This window comes from Excalfactoria chinensis, chromosome 4 (assembly GCF_039878825.1).
Source record: "Excalfactoria chinensis isolate bCotChi1 chromosome 4, bCotChi1.hap2, whole genome shotgun sequence".
NCBI classification, from domain to species: domain Eukaryota; kingdom Metazoa; phylum Chordata; class Aves; order Galliformes; family Phasianidae; genus Excalfactoria; species Excalfactoria chinensis.
The window spans coordinates 50,785,669-50,803,790 of NC_092828.1; the positions used below are offsets into that span (position 1 = coordinate 50,785,669).

The following is an 18,122-nucleotide window of genomic DNA, read 5'->3' on the forward strand; positions in this document are numbered from 1 at the left end:
CATGTCCAGAGTGAGACACTTGTAAGTACAACTGTGGAAGGATAAGACTCAGCTGACAAGCCATGAGACACAAAGTGCTTGCAAGACACAGCCAGTACTGAGATACTTAAAGACAAAATTAAGCTTGTGCTACACCGGCATCTGCAAAGCATCAGTTAATCAAACATAGGGTGTTAATCAGAGTCATTTTTCTGAGGGAAAAATGTAATCCAGCTTCATCATATTTTGAGTTGTCCTCAGACTCTGACAGACTTTCCAGACAGAAACCAAATTTTCCTAAGTATTTGTACATCAGGCAGCGCATCAGAATCCGAGACATTTTCTAGGCGCTACTGCAACATTAATAGGAAGTAGTGCTAGAAAAGCCACTTTATAGGAGCTTTTGCTCTGTATTAAGAAGTCAAATAATAATAACAAATTAAAGTGGGCACCAAAGCATAACCCAGGAAGGAGCTCATACTCCGCATCCCGTTTTTGCAATGAAGAGAAAAGCCACTCAACTATTTAGCAAGACTGCTGCCAGTAAGCCAGCGTCACCCAGATTCCACACAGAAGAGCAAAGAATACATTCTCTAGTGACCTCTGCAGATTTAGCAATCCTGTGCTTTTTTGGTTTGGGGCTTTTTCCTGGTATTTTTTCTTTTTCTTTTTTTTTTTTTTGGACTGTTGCTGGATGTAACTTCTAGGTATTGTAATCAATTTATTTTTAATTCAATGGAGAAATAATTCATACTTTCTTGGTTGTTAGCTATTCAAGATATTGTGGTTGCATTTTTGGTGTCTTTGGTACACTCTGTTGTAACATTCTCAGGGCACTGAAGTCAATTACTAAATTTCATGCTGTTTGACTTGCTACAAAGCACCATCCAAGCATTTTCTAGCAAGTCCTTGTGGGTAACTACATCCTGTTTAAGAAGTGCATGCATGTCCATGTTATGATAGAGGTCAGTGTCAGTGTAGCCATTTTGATCAGGCAAAAAAGCCTTTTTGCTTTGGTTTCTGTGGGTTTAAGCCTCCTAGCAAAAGAATAAAAAATAAAAATAAAATCAAATAAACTAAACCAAGCACATCTGAAACACAAAGGCTTCGCTGGTGTCTGCCCATCATGCCTCTGTAGCATCATAACTCATCCCAGCTTTTCTCTCCTTTCTCTCTGTTCCAGACCTCATCCTCTCTCACCCACCCTGCAGAAATACTCCTCTCCTTTCCTGGCTGTCCCACTTCTTCCCTCACTGCTGCTGCTCTCACTGTGCATGTGGGGAAGTGCGAGGGCTTGTCCTGGTAGGAGGCACAAACCCAACAAGCTATGTAGTGGTGGGGGAAATGGGAAACGCGACCTGTCGGGGAGAGAAATGAAAGAATGGATTTCAGTTGTGGCTTGGGAAAGGTGAAGGGTCATGAAACCTACAGCTTGAAGAAGGGAAATGGCTGGAAATGGAGCTCCGTAGCTCTCAGCCTAGCACATCATTGCGCTGGAGGCAGAAACCACAGTGCCGATGTACAGAGGAGGAGAGAGGGAATACAACCCAGTGGTAAGAAATCTGAAATGTGGTGAACTGAAATTGCTACAGTGCCACCATAAAGGAATCTATGGACAGTTATGACTTGCAGTCCCAGTTGTATTTCCCTTTCAGGTTGTGTCACTGTAGCAGAACAATGACACAGTAAAGCTTTCCCTAGTAGTGTAGTGGAAGCTGTAACTAGCAAGAAGAAAAATTAATGCTGCCAATCCAGCCTCTTTTATTTATGGCTCTATTCACTGTATTTTATTTACTGAGAGAGACCATGTATCCAACATATGCATGGCAACTTTCTAGAAGTGGCTAACTACCAAAATGTTGGCTGCTCACAAAAGTCATTCCTCTAAATCAAGTTGTGAAAGGAAACTGGTGGCAGACAGCATGCAGAACTGAGCTCTCTGAAAAGTAACAGTCTCACATGCACTGCACGCTCCTATTTCTGAGTGTACTTTTCTCCTGTGCAAATGCTGTAGACACCTTGTGATTTTCTGTGAAAATGGGAAAACATTAACAGTCTGCAGAAAGGGGAAAACGGGAGTGAAAATGAAGAACAGTGAAGACAGTGAAATCTCACCAATTTAGCATGTCAGTACTCCTTATTCTCTACTGATCCAAGGCAGTAAAGGAAATGAGAACAGAAAATAAATAATATTCCTTAGAAAGACATAAAAAGACAAGTCATAGTAAGATCCACATTTGCCCTTCCAGTCTCTCCAGCAAACCAAATCAGCTTACTTTGTTCACACAAGTAATTTCTTTAATTTGAACTGGAACTTTGCCTGACAGTGAAGCACAGGATATTCCTTTTCTGGGTAGTTGCACTGTAACCACCAGCTGAAATACATCAACACTCCAGATAAGCCATGAACTATTGTATCTGTTGATTTATAGCTGATTAAAGACTCCCAAGTTGCTCCTAGTCCTGAGAATTAATGTATTAAAGAAACCCTCTGCAAGCGTGTCGGTCTACCAAGCTAGATAAGAGATGATAGCTACTTCCATTTTCAACATATTATAAATTCCATTAATGCAAAGGATTGTTTTAGAAAGAAAGGCAAAGGCATACGCATCTCTATCCCTTTGGCAAACGGCGCACAAAATTTCAGTGCAAAGTCCCATAACCTAAACAAATCAATAACTAACCTAATAAGAGAGTAATTTGCAGAAATTATTACAATGTCATGCCTTAATTAGTTGAAACCATGTGTCACACCACTGTAAAGAATGCAGCGGCTTACCAACCCGACAACTAGAAGCAACACCAACAATCAAGTCTTGTAGCAAGAGTAGCTTTTTTTCTCCCCTTCTACAGCAATTCTATGTTAATTGCTTTTGTGTTTATTGTGTTAATTGTGTTAATTGTGGAGGGTCAGAAATAATACCTCCAATTACTTCTAGTAAATCTGAGTAATTTTCATGATGTGCAGCAGTATGAGAGCACACGGCTCCTGGGGATAATCCCAGGTAGAGAGAGAAGAATCGGGATCAACAGCCCTGACAGGAGTCGAGGCTTCACACCCTGGGGAGCTGCAGCCACTGCTCTCCCGTGTGGTTACTTGAGAAAGAAGAGCGCAGATAGGCTTCCTCAGGTAAACTCATGGCAAGTGCTACATACAGGATGTCTTAACGTGTGTGCCACCTCTTCCAGGATTACAGACACTTATAGTGCTTTCTCCGGCTTGAAGTACACCCTGAGAGTTTGTGCCAGTAACCAGAAATCTATGGCAAACAGTCAATGTTTACAAAGGCAAACCTTGCCAATATAACTTGTGGTCTGTGCACCTGGTTTTCCAGAAGCTAGGTAAATTACACCCAATCACCCTCATCACTGCAATACGCACTCAAGAAATAAGGATGGTGTATGCAGAGAAGGATGGCAAGACTTCAGCAAAAGGCAAAATTACCTATCATGAGTGGGCTGCACAGCACAGCCCTACAAGAACCTGCACTGAAACACAAGACAGGTAACACTCAGTGGAAAAATGGCCCTATACACTGACTTTTGGTGAATACAAACAAAAGAAAAAACAAGGCAAACGTAAATGAAAGCATACCACGCTCCTGTATTTCCTCAAGGTGATTTAGCATGATATTTATTACAATGTGCGCAAGGAAAGAGCACAGTACTTCAGTAATATGAAACTTGAGCACAGCGTCCGTTACTAAACTTTGCTCAGAGGTAAGGAAAGGCAACCAAATTCTGGGTGAATTATAAAACAATTGAGTGGCTAGGGAAAAGAAAGCTCGGAGTAGTTTAAAAACAAATTTACCACTTACAAAAACTACCATCATTATTATTATGCCTGCACACAGTACCAAATGATAACGTATAATGATTAGGAAGCCGATATCAAATGTTGCAAATTCAGTGGGTCATTTGAATTTGCAGCTTCTCTGCTGTTTTAAGGAAAATGTAGGCAAGACAGAGACCCTTCAGGCACTAAGTATTTTGCCTTTTTAGTGATGAATGCTGGCAGCTTTCTTGCTGCTGCGCTGTTTGTTGCTTATGAAAAGCAGCTGTATTTTGAGGTACTAATAATACCCAATAGTATAAAAACTTTATTTTCTGAAGAAGTCTAACTCCTTCAACAACAGAAATGAGTAACATTCATACCATCCAAGCAGAAGCTTGATGGGAGAGAATTAGAGGATCAATAAGGATTGAAAGCTTAAAATACTGTTTTCTAGTTTATCAGAAATAAAGAATGTTTTCTATCAGGTTCTCCAGTTTCAAGGACGAAAGAGACAGCATAATTCACAACAAGGTATGACTTTGGTTTTGCTTTGTTTTCCCATATAGTTGCTATAACCTATTTTTTTTTTCCCCCCTTATGCTCAAACTTCATATTCAAGACTGTAACTCACCATCTATTCCAACTGGTTATAGCCAAATACAACTTCTGCAACCAGTGCAGTGTATACTGGACAAGAAACCAGGAATTTATTCTCTTCATATTAAGCAAATGAACATGCGAGTCATGCCATTGGAACAGGATGCCTGTTCCTTCTCACCACAGGGAAAGATATCAGAGCTTAACTTGCTAGGCAAGATTTTTAAAAGCAAATTTGCTTCACCACTAGAAACATCTTTTCACCTTGTGTTCAGATTTTCCTCAACTATTTAAAATTCTGCTCATTTATTGTCTCAGAGTTAACACAAAGTTTCTTCCTTTACTTCCAGCTGTAGGAAGACAAAGAGATACTGAAGAATATTTTCATTGGATTACTCTTTCTTTCATCAGTTATTGATTCTACTGATAACAAGTAATCGTTTAAAGACCTCTCAATGACTACTCTCACTCCTAACACCTATTTTTACATATCTTGTCCCAGACAACCCTGAAAAAGTTAATTAATGCAACACAGTAAAGCTTTGGTAGCATCATGAAAGGGAGACTAGCAGTTCTTCGCATATAGCACGCAGACGGACAGACACTCGAGCAATGAAGCAATGTCCTACCTCTCCTTGCCGGTGATAGTGCTTGGGAGGTTTTCTCATCTGCTCTAGCATTTTCCCCTTCTTACTGCTAGCAAGCTTCAGTCCCTGGTGGATGCCTGCGGATCTGTTGGTTGCCTGAGTTGGAGCCTCCCCCATCAGGGTGGACTTGATGGAGTTCACCTTGGAGCTGGAGCTGTCTAGCTGGGAGCTCTCCACGATCAGGACCGCGGCTAGTAAGAGGAGACAGCAGGAGCACTTATTCCACATCAGCACGACCATCTCCCCTCCCCCCAGAAGGCTTTTTTTTTTCCTTTTGATTTTGATATATATTTTTTTCTTTTTTAAGGAAAAGTAAAAGAAAAGAGAAGGGGGCAAAAAGGTTTGGGAAAAATATCTCCCAATGTTGTTAATAAGGGAGTGGATTTCGATGCCCCACACACGAGGAGCTGCTGTTCTGTGAAAGTCGGGAGAAAAGTAATAAAAAAATAAAAGAATTCCCTAGGAAAAACAAAACCAAAAATGTGTCAAGTCTATAGGCACTGAGCAACTAAGCGGGTCTGTGAAGTGGTGGCTTTTTCCTCCGGGTTCTTGAGAAGTCCAAGCAATTCTCTAGTAACTGAGAGCAACAGGCTGCAAGGCAATGCAGCCGGGCAGCTGCCGCCGGCACAGTCCCCAGCACGTTTGTTCGGCTCCAGAGGAAGGGCGGTGAGCAAGTTACTTCCCCCACTCCTCCTCCTCTCCTGCCGCATAAGCCAGCAGAGAGGAAACTCAAACCAGATCCAATCCAAGCAGCACCGGCAGAAGCTGGGCTTCGTTTTCTTTCACTCTCTCTCTCCCCCTTCTCTTTACTTTTTATTCCCCTCCTCCTTTTTTCTGTCTTTTGCCCCAGCCCATGCAGCCAGCGGGAGCGAAAGCACCATGTCTCCTCCTCTTCCTCCTCCTCCTTCTGCTGCTCCTCCAGCCCACCCGTGGCAGGGCCATGAGGCTGGGGGCAGAGGCTGGTAGGCACCCAGTGATAGCCTTGCACCTATGGGGAAATCCAGCAGCAGCTGCTCACTGGCTTTTCTTGTTGCTTTTCCCCTCCTGGACTCCACAAGGCAGCCTGCTTGTGTCAAGGTACTCCAGCCCCCCAAAGCACTTGCTGGGTCATGGAGTGAGTTAAAATTTCAGAATTAAAATTTTACTTTTTCCTGTACTCAGCTTCATATAAGGGGTAAAGAATGAAAACCTAAGTAAAATAAATAACTCCTGCTGACATTTGCAAAGAAACGTTTCAAGAAGACAAGAAAGCAGTTTGCAGTCTCATAAGACAGTGATAAAAGCCAGTCCTTTTTGACTGCTTTTGACTTGACTGTTGCCTCCAAGCCCTCACCCCTCGCAAGCTCCAAAGCCAGCGCAAGCAGCTAGCAGAATGGCAGGAAGGGCTCCAGCAGTTTTCTTGGAAGCTGACAGCAATCCACACACATACAAATCTGTAAAAGCTAGAGAAACGGGCAACTTGGACATATATGAGCAGTGTATGCACCTATGTGCACAGGTAGCTTCATGCAAGGGAGTAAGCTGCTCACCCACCTGTTCACACAGGCCCAAGCTGAGATGAGGAAACATAAACCAGTGACAGCTCCCTGATTTCTAATAAGAAGTCAATCCTGAATTTCCTCTTCCTATTATCACTGGCTGACATAGTCACGTTTTGTATTCTTGCTGGGAATAACACAAGTTACAATTCACATCTCTTCATCATGTTCTCCACATAAGTCACAACAGAGGCTTAGCACTAATCTGCCCTGCTTCATATACGGTACCAAATTAATATAACACCTGCAGGTTTTGCTTCATTGGGTGCTGTAAGACCACATGTTGTATCAATGCTTTGGCTGTGATATGTACTCTTTATAAAAAAAAAATAAAAAATAAAAAATAAAAATAAAAGAAAGAAATCTGCCTGTGCTTCTTTTACAGAGGAAGCAACAGAAATTTATAAGTCAGCAATGGAACACTGACCACCAAAGTCGCCTTGAATAAGGGAGGATTACAAAGAAGGCAAAATAAGCTGATGAGACATACAACGAGAATCCATGACAATAAGCAACACAATATGATGACCTCATGCAAGTATCATTCAGCTCTTCTTGAAATACATGGACATGTGTGGCACTGAAGAGAGGCACATAGCATGTAAAAGGGCCAGACTGTAAGCAGATTGCATCTGAAATTAGATATCTATTAGTAACATATTAAAATTACATAATAAATATAAGAGGCAAGTTGCATTCAAACTTCCTTGAAATAAATAAGAGAGTCCCAGTAAATTCACATCCTTCAGAAATGTGAAGACAATAAGGAAGGAAGCTCAAAGCTTTTCAGACATTCTAAGACAGATACCCAAATTCATTTTTTTAATCACTCTGGATTCAGTTAAACATGAAGTTACTCAGACAGCTGGATTCAAATGAGTTTCAAGATATAAATTTAAATTTAGTGGGTATCCTTCCAACAGGGCAAGACCTGTCTTGCAACTTGCTACTCTGATGGGAAGACAGCTTGCAGCATCTCTGAAGAAACAAGGAACAGCCTTGGCTTTGCTGTACCAACAGACTGAATTCTAGGTCCAGTGGCACCAGCAACCCACCTCACTGCAAGGCATCTGCTGAGCAACAAGCTGCTCAAGCAGAAGGCTGAGGGCTATAAACCTATGTTCAAACTGGTCAAATGTAGACTCTCAAACTTCATTGTGGATTTCCTGTGCTCCTCACTGCAGCAGTTCTTGTGTTTCTTAAAGACACAGGACTACCTCACAGCATCAACACAAAATGAAAACAAAACAAAAACAAAATTAAGCAAAACAAAAAGTACAGAGGCAAAAATACCAAGAAGCATCTGCAATTTTCAGATGTACGGAGGCACAGCAATCTAGAATTTCAAAAGCAGAAACAACTTCTCAAGCACATAAGTACCGTGCAGGATGTACCAGAGGAACCAACTAGAAAACCTCATACCTTTAACAATATGAAATGCACAATGCAGAGGCTGACCTACTGCTGAAGATCAGTCAGAAAGAGAATCTGCCATCAAATCCTCCACTAAGTTTGAGTGGCCCATTTGGAGCAGCTAAAGATCATGTATTTGTGTGTGTGGTTGGTTGCTGTGGTATAACCTGGCAGGTGACTCAGCACCACACAGCTGTTCTCTCACTCCTTCTCTTCCCCCCAGTGGGATGGGGGAGAGAATTGTAAAACAAACAAACAAACAAACAAATAAAAACACACACACACACAAAAAAAAAGGTATAACTTTGGGGTTGAGATAAGACTTACTGTTTGCTGAGAGAAAAGGAAAAGGATAATAATTATGACAAATATATATACATGAATGTATATAACAAGTGATGCACAAGCTATTGCTCACAGCCCCTCAATTGATGCCCAGCTTGCCCCCCAAGCAGTGGGAGAGAGCAAGGTAAACCCTTCAAATCTTCTTCCTCATGATGTCATATGGTGTGGAATTATCCCTTTGGTCAGTTTAAGTCAGCTGTTCTAATTCTGTTCCCTCCCAGCTCCTTGGGCCCTTTCATGAGAATGGCATTGGCTCTGTACAACACTGCTTAGCAGCAGCTATAAACTTTGGTGTGTTATCAACACTGTTTTTCTCCCAGAATCAAAACATAGAATCACACCAGACCATACCAGAAGAAAAAACTCCATTGCATCTGAAACAAAGACATTGGGTAAATGCTTGTAAGCAGTCTAATCTTTTGCTCAAACCCATGTCTAGCAGCAAACTGTACAGAACAATGAAAGAATCATTACCCTGAAAATGACACTCAGTGCCAAATGCTATGTAACATACAAGATGGTCACTAGAAATCTCCCATCTGGTACTGCATTACAGAGAGCGAGCCTGCTCTGAATGTTGCCTATACAATCATGAAATTTCCTGGGTTTGCAGGTAACAAGAAATCACCATCTCAGCACCTCCCAACCAGACCCTGTGATGCAGCAAACTTGCATGCGTGCGGCCACCAAACACACATTGCACCCACAGGAGAGGCCAGGTTCACCCCAAAGGAGTGCAGGTGTCTGGCTGGCATGAGACATCCTCCTGAGGTGGTACCTTCAGTGCCTGGAATCCATTAACATGAACATTCATTAATCACCAACGAACATCAAGCTGCAGATATTGAGAACTACCTCACTGAGGCACAGTACCCATAAAATGAACAATTATAGGTAATTGTTAAAATGTATTTCAGTATGCAGTTATGCATTTATACCTCTCTAAGGCTAAATTAACATACATTTTATAAAAAAGTAGGCTTTTCTTTTGTCTTGTTTGCATCCTTAAAGAGGAGAAACACAACAGAGTGAAGTTTGCATTTGGATCCAAAACAGGCATTCATACCCTGAATAAAAATTGGAGGACTAAGTGCTCCAAACATACATTTCTGCTTTACATATGATTTGGTGTTTCTTTTAATTATACTTACTTACAAATTTAATGGAAAAAATTGAGTGGCCTTAAACAAACAAAGATTTTCATAGAATTTTTCCAGTCTCACTACGAACTCTTGCCAAAATCAAGAGGCCAATGAAGTATTTCAGTGTGCCAATATTTTCACTGAGAATTATTAACATATTAACTACTTTTTCTACCAACTCATTTTTCTGTATGAAGTCGTGTCTCCCTTTTCATATTTTTTTGCCAGGGAGTTCAATTAGATTCTTTTTTCTTTTTTTCCTTTTTCATTTTTTGGGATGCAGATGATGGAATTTGATGGAAAAGCATGGAAAAGAAGACAAATATTTCTTCTTCTTTTCTCACCCAGGCGCCACCCCCCTTGAATTTCTTTTCTCCTTTTGCCTCTGAAACTATTTTTAAGATGAACTGTTTTGAAAACGCAGTCTAGAAGAAGTGAAGATAAAAGCAAGAAATAATGGAACATAAGAAATTAATATATTCAATTCGAGGAAGAAAACTCAACAAAATAAAATGGGGAGATCTTTCACTAGACCTCCTTCAAAGGGCCAAAATAGTACACTACAAAAGCAAACTATGACAGGCCAGATTATAATCCTGTATATTTTAAAGCAACTATATTTTAGGCCCCTTGACTTCAATTGAACTGTTTTTGATTCATACCAGCTTTAGTTCAGACTAACGTCCCATGTTTTCCTTTCTCTTAAATAAACAAAATTACCTGTTCTTCAAATTAAATCTGTTTTTAATTCTATTTAAAGCATTTTGGAATACTTCTTGTATGAAGGACGTTCTGTAACATAGAGGTGTATTGTTTTTTTGTTATTATTATTTTTTTGTTTTACCAGCTGCACTGAATTTCCATTGCCCCTTACAGCAACTCTCACAGCTTGGCTGTGGCCAGATTTCCCTTAGCTCTGCCCCTGGGGCCTACTCTGTGCTTTATTTAATTTCTTACTAAAAATATGCAATCAAGACAATCAAGTGATAGCTAGTTTTTCTAAGACTGCAGCTCAATAGTATATTTTATTCTAAAAAGCTCATATAAGGAGTTCCTTCCTCTCCTCTGTCCTCCATCAGTCTGGGCATGCCTCTATTTCTTCACCACCTTTGTATTCAGCCCAAATCAAACCCCACTAAGCAACTCTTTCCTTCTGTGGGGAAGGCTTTACACTGGGGTACAGAGTCAGGAGAATGCAGGCACTTGGTGTCAAATGGGGACAAATGACAAGAGGAGCCCTTTTCCACCAAATCCTTCATGTCCTGGGACTCTATCCCCAGCAAAGCGCCCAGAGGATGTGTTGGGGTGTGCAGTTCCCAAAAGAACAACAGATGGGTGCCAGCTTCAGAAATCCACAGTATTGCAGTCTATGGTGACCACAAAACCCTTCTCTGCAGGTGGTATTTCCATATTAGCAGCAGGGGAACTATTCTTTAGAGCTAAATCTGTGACCCCACCAGCATTTTAGAGGGCAAGACGTATGAGAAGCTGCTGAGGTCTGATGGTTTGTGAAGTCTACAGGAGAAGAGGCTGAGGGAAGGCCTCATGATGGTTGCAGCTCATCACAGGGGACAGCAACATGACCCAAGAGAACGACATGGAGCTGTGTCACTGGGAGGGTCAGGTAGGGGTTAGGGAAAAGCTCTCCACCAGAGGGTGGTGGTCATGGAACACGCTCCTCAGGGCAGTACACATAGGTCCAAGATGCCAAAGTTCCAGGAGCTTTTGGACAGCCCAGACACTCGTGGAACTGCTGCATGGCCCAACTGAGCCATAACACAGCCTTAGCAGCAGCCAGTGCAGAAGGCACAACATCAACCCTGAGAGGTTCTAAATTGTAAAACTATGCTCCTCATGAGCAGGAGGGAGGCAAATGATGCAATAGAACTGTTTTGAAATATTTATGACTTTTTGTCCTTCAGGTTGTTTTTTTTTCCCAAAAGATAAGTACTAAACATTATATTTCCTCATAGATAACTCCTTTACTTGATGAAAACACTCCAGAATGGTGTTGCAGTTAATTAACAATACAAAGTGCAACTGGCACAGTCACTCACAGCTCAGGATTTCAATCAGCCCCTCTTGTGATCATTAACCCTTCATAAAGGAATCATCCATTCCTTGAGAGGATGACAAAAGCTAAGAGGAAGACTCCCAGATGACTGAAAATAATAACCACTGACCAATGTTGTCAAACATATTAACCAGTTGATTAAAATTATTTTAAGCTATTTAATTTTTTTTTGCCAAAAAACCCTCACTGCCTAACTGAACTAAGTAATGGAAGATGGTTGACTTGATACGGCAGCAGCTGCAATATCAGCATCCTTCTCCCAGATGCATACGTTGAGGAGTTGTTAAAATAATAAAAATAGTTACAATTATCAAGTTCACATATACCCATTTTCTTTGCAATATTCTTTGCAATATTGGAGCCAAGTTACTCAAATTTTCCAAAGAAAAATAACTGTGAGAATTCCCTTCTCAGGAATTAAAGCAGCAGAAAATAACAAGGCTGAAAAGGGAGTTAGAATGGAAAAAGTTGTGGAACCCTAGCTATAATAAAAGCAATGAAAAAGCTGATTGCTATTTATTACATCTATTTGGTGTTTTTTGATAAATACAGTCTCTCTGTAAAGCATATAAAGCAGCAAATGTAAAAATAGCATTTGCGTTGGCTTAAAATCCTGACAAGCAAATGCTTCTGAAGCTAGGATGTTGTATCTACAGACTGTAAAAAAGAAAATCTAACGTCCAGAGAGAGAGTAGCCTCTACTCCGCCTAAGAGGGATCTGCATCTCTGTATGATTGCTCAATGTTATTCCCTGCCTTTATTTAAGAAAACATCTCAGAGATATTCTCCTAGAGAAAACTCCCACAGTAGTTTTTCTTTCTTGTTTTTTTTTTTTTTTTTAGCTTATTGTTGTAGAAGGAAATTCTAGTATGACACAAAAATCTTTATCCACAATACAAGAACTTACAATGGGTTATCCATTCATTAGATAGCATTAAATCACATTCTGTCCTACTAACAACCTGACATGACTCTACGTGATTAAAAAGAAAAAAAGAATCTGGTAGTGATCACTTATGAGCTGGGATGTTTCTATTCTGATTTTTTTTTTTCTGTTGAAGAAGTTTTTCCATTGGAATGCCAGCATAAGGAGTGCTTCCTATCACCTAGAAATGTATGCTTACCAGGAGATGCGATACCTGGTGTGAATGAAGAGAAATAACATTCTACGTGCAGTTTTCACAAAAATGGGGAAAGGATGAATAAGCATCTCACTCATTTATAGCAGAGAAAAGCACTTAATGTCAGTGTCAAAGATAACTCTTTGCTGTCTGTTGGTGAAAGTGGACAGAAAGAAAAAGAAAATCATAGAATCATTAAGGTTGGAAAAGACCACTAAGATCATCTAGTCCAGCTATCAGCCCTTCAACACCACCCCCACATACTCATGTTAAACCAAGGGTCTCAACCCATACTGTTTTAATGATGCAGCCTATCTATCTGGCAAGTAAAGTAGCAGCAAAATCAAGAATTGTGGCAAAATTAGGATAGTCATTCAGTGAGCTCTGTGGGCTGCCTTCCTGGCTAGCTGCAAACGTGATGGAGAGCAACTGTGAAGCTCAATATCTACAAACAGAAGAATGCACTGCAGCTTTCCGCCTCTGCATATGTTTACCCTCCATTCTCTGGTTGCAGGAGATTTCCCATTTTTCTCTCCGCATAAGGAGAAGTCAAGAACAATCAGAAGGGGAAGGAAGGGGAGCCTTTGGACTACAGCCAAGCATGATAGAGAGAAGAGAGCCTGCTTCATTGCTCAAAATACAAATACCCCAGGGGAGTATCTAAATTTATTCCCACTCTAGGATTTGGTAACTCAAAGACAATAACTGTATAAACCTCAGCCTAAGCTTCCATCCCAAAGTTTGGCTCTTGTGCTCCAGGATCTGCTGTGTCCCAGATTCTTCCAGCTGAAAGAGTTAATGTTTATTTTGCCATCTTTACTTCGCATATAAATTCTCTGAGTCTAATCAGAATGATTGAGTACCTGTACCTTAAGTTGTGATGCAAAGTATCCTCCTAAATGAGCTTCTCATTTAAGTCAGTGGATATCAATGGTGTTACAGGAAGAACAGAACTAGTCCTTTGCCTTTTTTGCTAGTATCCATAATAGGCAGCTTTATTTTTCTGTGTAACAAGTACCAGAATACTGAATGTAGCTGCCAAGAAATGCAGAACAAACAGACTTACATGTTTTTCCCTTTATTTCCATCATTTGACCTTTGCTTTTTATGTTTTAGAAAAAAAGTCGCAATTTTATTTACATGTATAATCTAGATGAAATGCTAGTTTGTGTGTAGAAAACTATGAGGACTTTGATCTTGGAATTTGATTTTCCACTTTTTGAAAGCAAAACATAATGGATTAATGGAAATCTTGAAATGTTAGGTTTTAGGATGATTCTCATTTCATATTTCTGATTCCTTCAGCCCAGACAAGTTCTCTCTGGGCTCCCTAGAGGCCTGAGGCATTAGTTCATAGTCCCCAACATTACCATACATCCTGACATATTAGGTACTGAAATGAGTCATCCTGCCCAATTCAACAGCAACTTTGAAACCTGCAGAAGTACTAGAAATTAGAGAGAGGATGAATGATTAAAACAGAACTCACACTATGGGGAGCAGAGCAAAAACTAATATGGAAGGAGCAAAGGTGTGAGGAGAATAAACAGGAAGAAGTACATTAAACAATAATCTAGGGATATCTGTGGATATTTTCTACTAGTTTTTACCATCTTGAGGTTTCAAACATGCAACTTACTATGCGGATTATTTATTTATTTACTTACTTATTTCCAGTAATCAGACTCATCAACTTGAAACATTTCGCTTTCATTTAAAAATCTCACATTATTTATTTCTAAGTATCTGCTGGTTATAGACCTGGTTCTCACTGCCTATATACAAAGAATACCTCACTTCTTTCACCTCATACTTAATGCGTGACCCATCTTTCTAATTTTACATCAAAAATTAGTTTTCTCTGATGCCATGCAAGAATGTTCTTAATCTTTTTTAGCAAGTGATTTGAACAAAATCACAATAGATAGTCCACAATATTGAAAGAGAAAGGAGGTAAAGAGGAAAGAAAAATTAAGTGCCAGCTTCTACATACGTAGAATATTCTTAGTAAAGTAAGATATCATTTTTTATGTTAAGTTTCTTATTCCACATAAATCTAATGGAAAAAAATAAATAAATAAAAATCCCTAGTCATGCCTCCAGGTATCACTAGAATTTTCATGCGATAAAACCGTGATGCTTCACCTTAAATTGTGAGTGACACAAGGTTATTCATTTGAAAAGTGACACGGTGTTACTGCTAGAAAAATCTATGACTTTGTTCATTTGTTTTTTTTTAACAGACTTAATATCTACCTACATCATTTTTGCTATCTCCACCTGCAGTGGTTTACAGATGACAAACATCTCAGCACCACTGGGGCATGAATAGAGAGCATCTTTGTGGAAATAACCCTTCCCAATACACATGAAACCAAGTGCAAGGTGAATGCTGCTTCACTGAAAGTCACAGCCTGCTACCTACCACCCAAGACAGAAAATTCCTTCCAGAAAAAAAATTAACCAAGACATTAGAGGCTCTCTCTCTCTCGTACTCTAATTGACTTTAATGCTGTGAAAATTACAGCTCAGTTCCTAAACACTGAAGTCACGGGGGACAAACTCATTATCACAGCATTTGATGATCTTTTTCTCTGCAGTAACATAAACATCATGCCTGGTTTTGACCTGTAGGTTGACTTGGTTTTTGATTACATCAATTAAACTCAGACTATATTTAATGTTCTCTGTCGGTAATTCTCAATGTGATCTTAGGAACAGGGAATACTTTGCCAATACTAAACTTGAAAAAGCTCTAGATACACATCAGTTTTTCCTATAGGTTCATTGTTCAGTTCAAGGCAAGGGATGATGGTTAACACTTTCAGAAGGCAAGAATGTCAGTGCCCATGTTGCACTGCAAACACAGCTAAACTGAATTAAACTTCACAGTTCAGAAACTAACTTGTTATTCAAAGTTTTCCTGAGATGAGAAGAGCCTTCTCAAAAAGCAGCTTCCCCTCAAAACTGAAGACAAGCAGTGTGCATCCCCCGCCTCTTTTAAAGCCTCTTGGATTTGCTTCGCAGACCTCCTGCTGATTGTCAGATATGAGCTTCCCAAGGCACATAAAACTATCTCCATTTCACAGTACACACAGAACAAGAACGTACGTAACCTGTTTTCTCAAAACACACGTGTTGCAAATAAAGATATCAAATGTACTGACATTTCTGCATCACAGCTTAAAATAACATCCTGTGCAATGCCTGTATACTGCGCTGTTAGCTCAGTTTTGGATTTTCTGAATGCTGAATGTGCTTTCAAAGAATAATGCTCCAGTTCCTTTACAATACATGAGTATACTGGCTCTTAAGCTGGGAAACAAAGTTAAGAATGTGTGGGTTTTGGCTTCAAAATTAACCATGCTTTAGTAATCTAGTATACTAAACTGTTTCTTATTAATGTATCATGCAAATACTCTCCAGTCCTCCCGCAAGTCTGACACTTTCCCAACATATCAATAGCAAATGTTCTGTGAAATGCAATTTTTCTGATGTAGGCCACCCTGACTTTCAGTGTGATCTCAACCCACCATCCAAATCTTCATGGCAGATGCAGAACGGGGCTGTTCTTTAATAAGGGAAACAATATTGGAAAAAATTGTTTGATACATCTTGTTTAGTTTTCTTCAGTAAAGAGCCAACCGTCTCCTCCCTCCACCCTTTTTCTTTTTTCTTTCTTCTGTTTTTTTAAATGATGGCTGAACAAAGCTAAGTTTGTGTTTTCTAAATTAGAACACAAATTAATTGGGGGAAGGGGGGGAGGAGGGGGGAGGAGGAGAGGGAGGAAGGGGAAGGGGAGAAGGGGAAGCATTTGGCACCAGCCCCTCATCAACAAAACTGTTTGCCCTTGCAGTGTGGTCTTGAAATGCATCAACTTGATGCAGACAGAGGTAGAAGGTACCCTACGGAGTGTAAATGAGCTCTGTAGTGATTCCATGAAGTCTGTCCCCCTCTTCCAGAACATAGTTTTATTTAATGCTGCTGCTACATCACCTGAGTGCAGCAGCCAGACTCGTGTCCTTTCTCTGGATTGTAGACATTGCTAAGCCAACAGGTAGTAGCACTGGAAGTCTTGAGCACCTCCAGGGATGGGACATCCACAGAGTTGCCTGGGTGCTTGACACAGAAGGCTTCCAGTTAGACTGCCTGCTGTACGAGAGACTTTGTGGCTTTCCCTGGGCTGACAGTTGCCCCACCTGGGCTGTCACAGGCACTAGCCTGGTTCTCATGCTCCAGTTCAAAGCCCACCCCTGTACATGGGGCTGTAGGTTGTGGAACAGACAGCATTCGGGTTTGTAGCCAAGGCAGGAGACAGCTTAAAACCACGCATGAAGGGTAAGGGAGGAGCACATAGTCGATTTCTGTTGAGTTTTCATGTGTTTGTGTTTTGTATCTTTGCTCAGTAATTAAAGCCAGTGTTATCTAGTCTCCTTTGCTTCAGCTGTCTCATCTTTCAGAGGCTTTTTATAGGCACTGTAGCAAAACAGAACCTCAAGGAAGGATTTTAATCTCTTCTGATTTTAGTCATTACAAGTCCAAAATCCAGCTTTTCACCTCCCCTCATTCTTAAAGTTATCTGCACAGATGCACTCATTTTTTTCTTCCACAAAACCTACATCTGTTGTGTTTCAGATGTAGCTCTCAGAGCTGAGAGAAAATGAAGAGTGAAGATTTGGAAAAATACAAACTACTGCTCAACCAAGTTCTGTATCCATTGGTAAGAGTTTGAATTAAAAACGTAGGTGAAGTCCAGGACTTGAAACGGGACTTCCAAAGCAATGTCTTCTGCCACATTTATTCTGTCTTTAACCTATCAGTGCAGCACCTGAATCCTCTCACTGGAGGGGGATAGGAAACAGTCACAGCTGTAAACGACAAATGGCTTTGCACTCAGGCATGATACAAGATGCAACAGAGGGAGGAAACCAGTTCTGTTAGACTTACTCTGATTATGCCTTTTTTAACTCCCTAAATTGAAAGCAACTGGAAATATTTAGGAAACCCAGGAGATTTAGCTCTTGTTTATACAGCAGATGAAAACAACTGACCCAAATACCTCTATATTTTGAAGCTCCAAGGTAGAGAAATAGTTTATTTATTAAAAATAACCAGATCCTCTAGGTTGTATTGCCTACAGAAAACTAAAATCTGAAATAATTGTTTTTTAAAAATTGATTTCCTTTAACATGTGTACAAGATTAAACGGTTACAACTAAAAATGCTAGATATTCTGAAATATTTTTAGGGAATATCTGAGTTGCTTATTCTGGCAGCTTCCATAAGAAAGGGGATCAGGATGGTATTTGCATTTCCCTCCCCCTAGAAATATTATTTTAAAAAAAAAAAAAAAAAGAGTAAGAACAAAGAACTGAATACAATGAATTCAGTCAGTCTATTACAGAGCATACCTCTGCCTCAGTTGGCCAGTAAAGGCACCATACACATACTACAAGACAGGCCTAAACTTCTGCTCTAAATTGAATCAACA

At 40.2% G+C, this 18,122-nt stretch overlaps 1 protein-coding gene across 2 annotated transcripts in view; it reads right to left on the reverse strand.

Annotated features, from left to right (window-relative positions):
- The window catches only part of DKK2 (dickkopf WNT signaling pathway inhibitor 2), a 109,841-nt gene that overhangs the window by 33,197 nt on the left and 58,522 nt on the right, over window positions 1-18,122 (reverse strand). The window contains exon 1 of one of the 2 annotated variants that reach the window (XM_072336196.1): window positions 4,981-5,802. In XM_072336196.1, the coding sequence (XP_072192297.1) occupies window positions 4,981-5,238 (258 nt within the window). In that variant the 5' untranslated portion in view covers window positions 5,239-5,802. Of the gene's footprint in view, window positions 1-4,980; window positions 5,803-18,122 lie in introns of those variants that run through there. The other variant, XM_072336197.1, reaches the window with a different exon arrangement.